The sequence below is a fragment of the Sturnus vulgaris genome, chromosome 3, assembly GCF_052056855.1.
Source record: "Sturnus vulgaris isolate bStuVul1 chromosome 3, bStuVul1.hap1, whole genome shotgun sequence".
In the NCBI taxonomy this organism is placed as follows: domain Eukaryota; kingdom Metazoa; phylum Chordata; class Aves; order Passeriformes; family Sturnidae; genus Sturnus; species Sturnus vulgaris.
In genome coordinates this window covers 6,280,007-6,286,313 of record NC_142245.1, presented here as the reverse complement: position 1 = coordinate 6,286,313, position 6,307 = coordinate 6,280,007, and the positions used below count along the sequence as shown (strand labels likewise).

General features: G+C 46.7%; 1 protein-coding gene across 1 annotated transcript in view; it reads left to right on the top strand.

Moving 5' to 3' along the window:
• Window positions 1-2,497: 2,497 nt before the first annotated feature.
• ACYP2 (acylphosphatase 2) overlaps window positions 2,498-6,307 on the top strand; it is a 31,931-nt gene continuing 28,121 nt past the window's right edge. Inside the window, exons 1-3 of the mRNA XM_014895144.2 lie at window positions 2,498-2,683; window positions 3,199-3,215; window positions 4,604-4,713. Of these exons, the coding sequence (XP_014750630.1) occupies window positions 2,614-2,683; window positions 3,199-3,215; window positions 4,604-4,713 (197 nt within the window). The 5' untranslated portion in view covers window positions 2,498-2,613. The remainder of the gene's footprint in view (window positions 2,684-3,198; window positions 3,216-4,603; window positions 4,714-6,307) is intronic.

The window sequence follows — 6,307 nt, the reverse complement described above, 5'->3', positions numbered from 1 at the left end:
CTAGTTAATTCCTGCATCTGAGAAAAGTAATTTTGTTATTTTTCTAGGACTCTAGTCTTAAGATCCAAATCTGTGAAAAACTCAGGTTCAGGTTATGCTGCATTACTATAGAACACAAGGTGCATGTGGATGGAAATTGCTTAATGGAGGGAGCAAGTAAAATTATTTTGATTTTTTTATTGTAAGGTTGCTATTAACTATATCTGTTGGTGAGTATGAGCAGTCAGAGTTCATCTTCTAAGGGTGGATAAATGCTGTTTCTAATGTCAAATTCTGCCTGAAAAGTGTGTTGTGGTTTTTTTAATATATATATAGTGGGGGGAAAGTTAAACTTCAAGCAGATCTAGAACACACCAGAGAAAAACCTTTGTAATGTGTTGTTGGATACTCAACCTACTAAATAATCAATTGCTGTCTTGTTTTTTTGTATATGTGGCATATAGATAAAAGAAATGTCATGATGAATTTTGGAAAGGTGTTATAATGAAAACATAAGGACTACTGGATACCACTGAAAGCTGGGTGAGGAGCTTGCATGGGCTTTCTTTTCTGGGGTTTGCTTCTCCAGCTGAGGAGTCTGGCATTTGCCCCAGCACAAGAGGGAGAATTGTGGTGTTAAAACTCTGGGTTGAAGTTTTTTAAGTCATGTGGAGATTGGAGATGTAAGTTAGTCACTCGGCCTCATTCAGAGAGGGATGCCCAAGGCAAGTGTGAGGATTTTTTCTTATGCTTTAGTTTTCAACTTAAATTTTCCACCTGATCAGGCAAAATTACCCCAGTTCAGCAATGTACGGCACACACTTTGTCTTCAATGAGTCCTGTAAATGTCTGGGAAAGGCTAACACCACTCACCTGTGCCGTGGATGCTGGGGACTCCAGGTGTTGTAGGTGGCAGCACCAGTCCTGGAGGAGGACATGGTGCCGTTCGAACACTGCCCTCTGAACATATTTCTAATCTGAAATAGACATTAGAACGACACCTTGTGAGGGCTCTGTAGGACTGTCTCTCAAGGATGCGGGGCCGCATCCCTCAGGGATCATGGAGTGTTTTCCGATCTCGGGCTCGGCCGCTCTCCCCTCACGGCAGGATCGGGTTTCCCGCCTTCGGGATCACGGAGCGTTTCCAGTCCTCGGGATCTGGTGCTTGGCCACTCTCTCCTCACGGCAGGATCAGTCTTCCCACCCTCGGGATCACGGAGCGTTTCCAGCCCTTGGCCGCTCTCCCCTCACGGTAGGATCGGTTTTCTCGCCTTCGGGATCACGGAGTGCTTCCTGCCTTCGGGCTCGGTTGTTCTCCCCTCACAGCAGGATCGGTTTTCCCACCCTCGGGATCACGGAGTGTTTCCAGCCTTCGGGCTCGGCCGCTCTCCCCTCAGGGCACGATCGGGTTTTCCGATCTTGGGCTCGGCCGCTCTCCCCTCACGGCAAGATCGGGTTTCCCGCCTTGGGGATCACGGAGCGTTTCCAGCCCTCGGGGTCTGGTGCTTGGCCGCTCTCCCCTCACGGCAGGATCGGTTCTCCCGCCCTCGGGATCACGGAGCGTTTCCCGCCTTCGGGCTCGGTTGCTCTCCCCTCACGGCAGGATCGGTTCTCCCGCCCTCGGGGTCTGGTGCTTGGCCGCTCTCCCCTCACGGTAGGATCCGTTCTCCAGCCTTCGGGATCACGGAGTGCTTCCTGCCTTCGGGCTCGGTTGCTCTCCCCTCACACTAGGATCGGTTTTCTCACCCTCGGGGTCACGGAGTGTTTTCAGCCCTCGGGGTCTGGCGCTCTCCCCTCAGGGCACGATCCGGTCTTTCCGATCTCGGGGTCTCGGGCTCGGCCGCTCTCCCCTCTGGGCACGGTCGGTTCTCCCGCCCTCGGGGTCTGGTGCTTGGCCGCTCTACCCTCACGGTAGGATCGCTCTTCCCGCCTTCGGGATCACGGAGTGCTTCCTGCCTTCGGGCTCGGTTGCTCTCCCCTCACGGCAGGATCGGTTTTCCCACCCTCGGGATCACGGAGTGTTTCCAGCCTTCGGGGTCTGGCGCTCTCCCCTCAGGGCACGATCGGGTTTTCCGATCTCGGGCTCGGCCGCTCTCCCCTCACGGCATGATCGGGTTTCCCGCCTTCGGGATCACGGAGTGTTTCCAGCCCTCGGGGTCTGGCGCTCTCCCCTCAGGGCACGATCCGGTCTTTCCGATCTCGGGATCACGGAGCGTTTCCCGCCTTCAGGCTCGGTTGCTCTCCCCTCACGGCACGATCGGTTCTCCCGCCCTCGGGGTCTGGGGATCGGCCGCTCCCGGCTTTCCTGCCTTGGGGAGCACGGAGCGTTTCCTGCCCTAGGGGTCGGCCGCTCTCCCCTCACAGAAGACGCGATGTTTGCCCTAGCGGGAAGAGCTGCGTCGCCTCTCGCTGTCAGGTGCGTTTCCCCTGGCAGGAGGAGCCACGTTTCCTCCCGCCGCTGCCGGGTGCTCTCCCCTCCCGCTCGGGGATCCGCTCGAGGTGCCGTAGCCCGCCCCATCCACACGTGAGGCGGCCGCTTACGCGGTAAGCTTGAGCCTCTCGCGCTCCCGTCCGGGCGCCGCTGGTCCGCGGATCACCGGCGGCCGCCGCCGTGGCTGCTCCCCCGCTGCTGCCATGTCTGCCCTAGCCAAAGCCTCCGGCGCGCTCAAATCCGTGGATTATGAAGTGTTCGGGCGGGTTCAAGGTAATGGCGGGCTGAGGGGGGCTGGCGGGCGAGGGGCGGTGCGTGAAAGGTGTGGGAGCGGCCTGAGGGAAGGCGGGATCCGCCGCGCGTTTCCAGCGGGATCGCAAAGTTTTGTGGTGCTTTTTCTTAAATTATACATAATTATAAATATTCCCTTGCCTTGAGGTGCGGCTCGCCTTGGGGCTCAGGCTGCTCTGTCCAAAGTAGCTCCCATTTCCCCTACTTGGATTCTGTCAGCGCGGGTATGTGGGAATGTCCCTCACGTCCTTCCCATTCACACGCTGCAGCGTTTTCATTACCTTAAATACATGAATGGCAATAATCGTGTGACGAAGGGAACGCTCAAACGCCAGTTCAATTCGGTTTCCCTAATATTAAAATCGCTGACATTTCCATAGTAAAGCACCACGGGCGGCTTGTATGCACATCGTTGCTCCTTTATTTTAACTGAAGTTCCTACAGGTGATACGCTTTCACAGGACTTCAATTTCTCTTTTTTTTTTTTTCTTTTTTAGGTGTTTGTTTCAGGATGGTAAGGCAATGCAGGATTTGCTAGCTACTTTATGGTATAATATTTCCAGTGCTAAAAATAAGGCAGCAGGTCTGTGGCGTGTAAATCTATCCAGCCTGAACTTTGGTTGTGTGGTTAAGTACTGTGAGTAGACTTAAAACGTTTTTATATTAAAACGGATTTTTAAAAGCTTGCTGATGCATTGCCTGTGTAGGTTGTGGTTTGGATTACCTGTGATGTGAAAGCCATGAGAGTGTTGTAACATCTCGATCTTTAGAAAGGTTAAATATGAAACAGGGTGTTTCAGTTCAGTTTTTCAAATGGCAATTCAGTACCTGTATTTAAAGAAGGTTACTATAGAAAAATGCAGGGAAAAAATGTGCTGCAAATAAGCACCTTGTGGCTCATATCCCAGGCAAGTGACTCCAGCAGCTCTGAAGTGCCAGCAGGTGGTTCTGCGTTTCACGGAATCCCAAGTAACAAGAGGACATAATTAAAGTAAGAATAGTGTTTTTGTCTAAAAATAGTGCCCCATGCTTAATATTAAACCTCAGATTTTATGTACAGTTTATACATATTGTGGAAATGAGCAGAGGACTGCAGTGGAGTTTGCCTTGAATTTAGTTATTCTATCAAGAAGAAAGGGTAAGTCCAAGTGTGCTGTGCCCTGTTTTGAGCTGACCTGGAGCCATGTGAACACACAGCTCAGTGCTAGTCCTGAGGAAAAGGTTTGCAGCTGCATTCTGTGCTTTTTGGGCAAATTAGTTTGGAGAAGCTGCTCGTAATCACCTTGGAAAATACTGTTCATAGTTAGCACCACTTGTTTGCTGGCTCAATCACCCCAAAGCACCTTTTGTCTTTTGGAATGGAACACCTGCAACGTGGCTCTTGCTGTTTGTGGATTTCATCACAAGTTGGGTGGCTGGCAAACCATAATTTTTTGGTATTGCAGGAGTGTGCTTGTTTTTTTTCTAGTAATTACATTATGACTTTTGCTGTTATTTGTCAGTAGAAATGCAGCAGCTGGGGATAGGATTTAGAGGGTGCAAGTCAGGTGGAAAGGATTTGAAAGGGAACTGGGAGGTCTGTACATGTAGCAGATTTAGTGAGTTTAACAGTGATTGAAGGGTTAAATGAGCAGTGATAGGAGCTATGGAAAGGAATAAAGTAGATGCAAGGGAATGATGTGGGAATAGCGATAAAAATATTTTTTGTGGTCAAAGTCTTGTTCTTTCTGGAAAATGAGCTGTGCCTGCTGTGACTCCAGAGCTGCCAGGAACATCTGAATGCCTGAGGATAAGCATCACTCATGGATTTTTATTTTTTTAAGTGTAGCTCTTGCAGGTGGGGGGTTAAGTGTTCTGTCTGTGCTGGCACTGATTGTCCTCTCTCATTATTTCCCAAATCAGTACACAGAACAGGAAGCCAAGAAATTAGGAGTGGTTGGCTGGGTTAAAAACACCAGCCAAGGAACTGTGACAGGCCAAGTTCAGGGTCCAGAAGAGAAAGTGAATGAAATGTAAGTATTTGTGTTGGTTTTTTCTCACTCTCATTAAAATCTTTTACAGAAGTGTTTTTAATACAAAGTGACAAGTAGATCCCTGTGTCAGTAATGTTTTCATTCAGCTTTGGAGGTAAGGAGGTGCATTCCTTAAGCTGTAAACAAATCTTTAAACTTGAAAAATACTGTGTTTTCATTTCTAGTGTCACACAGTTTCTTAATGTATTTTCTTAACATATTTCTTGTGAAATGACAAGAAAGCATTTATTCATGTGACTAAAGATCTGTTTTTTAATTCATCAAAAGTTCTCTTGTTAAAAAAATCAAAAGCCTTTTCAAAATGCTTTCTCAGTCTGTGCTTAAAAACAGTTTAAAGAATACTGGGTTTAAATATAATTTTCTTTCCTGATTAAAAAAAATACCCTAATACATAAATATGCATTTTGGCCAAGACCTGCAGTCTCTGCCATTGGGAAATGAGTTTTGAAGTATTTTGGTGTCTTTTAAAGAATGGGTAATCATTTTCACTATGAAAGTGCCAATTTCCAGGAGTTTAAAGCTATCACTGAGGAAATGATGCCTAGAAAAGCACAAAGCCTGTTTGAGTTGCTTCCAGCTATCATTTTTTGCAAGTGTATACAGGGAGAGTGTTAGGAACTTTAAAAAAATCCTTCAGGGGTTTGTTCTCTCAACAAAGAATGAGCGTGAGCAGAACTTTTCTTTTCTAGATAGGAAATTAGCAGTGCACATTCTGCCAACGCTTTCCCATACAGGAATTGCTTCACAACTGAACTTGCACAGAGAGAAGTTGGCTTTCTGCACAGAAATGTGCTGTACATTCCAGTCAGGAGATTTGAATGATTTCCAGTCATTTTCCTTGGTTTGTGCTCAACATGAGGTTGCTTATCTTGGGCTGCAAAACATTTACAAAGTCAGACAAATATCAGTTTTTTTGCTTACATTTTTTGAAAGAGTTTCATTGATATCCAGATCTCTTAATGTTGTGTAAATTTCTGTGTTGGTGCCATGTTTTTATTTAACTTGGAACAGGAATCTGACCACGTGAGAAACCAGGATTTGTTTTCTGTTTCTTGTCCTACTTCTTCGTTTAAAAACACAGCTCCAGAAGAAATAAAAAGTTATTTTCAGTTGCTGCTCCTTTATTTCATGTTGCAAATCAATGTGTTCATCTGACATGGGAAAAATGTGGCAATGCTGAAGTCAAAGTATGGTTTTTGATGCATGGATTGTTAACTTTGGGGTCCTGTAGTAAAATTCTGAAATAGGAGGACTTTTCCTTGTGCCCTCTGTGCTCTCCAGCGTGTGGAAAATGAGTTTATTTTTGTCATTAACTTGGTGAAGTTTCATGTGAGAAGGGAGCTTTGAAGGACCCTTATTTCTCTTTGCTGATATAAGTGAATAACAGGTAAACATGGTTTTGATGTTCAGGAAGGTTTTTCCAGCGTTTTTTAATAATGCTATGAATTTGTAATACTGACTTCTCAGATTTAAATGTTATTTAAAAAACAAAAAAAACCAAACGAGGCTTGCTTCTGCTGTGGGAAATGGATACAAACCAATAACCCATAACATGTATTTGTATTCCAGATGT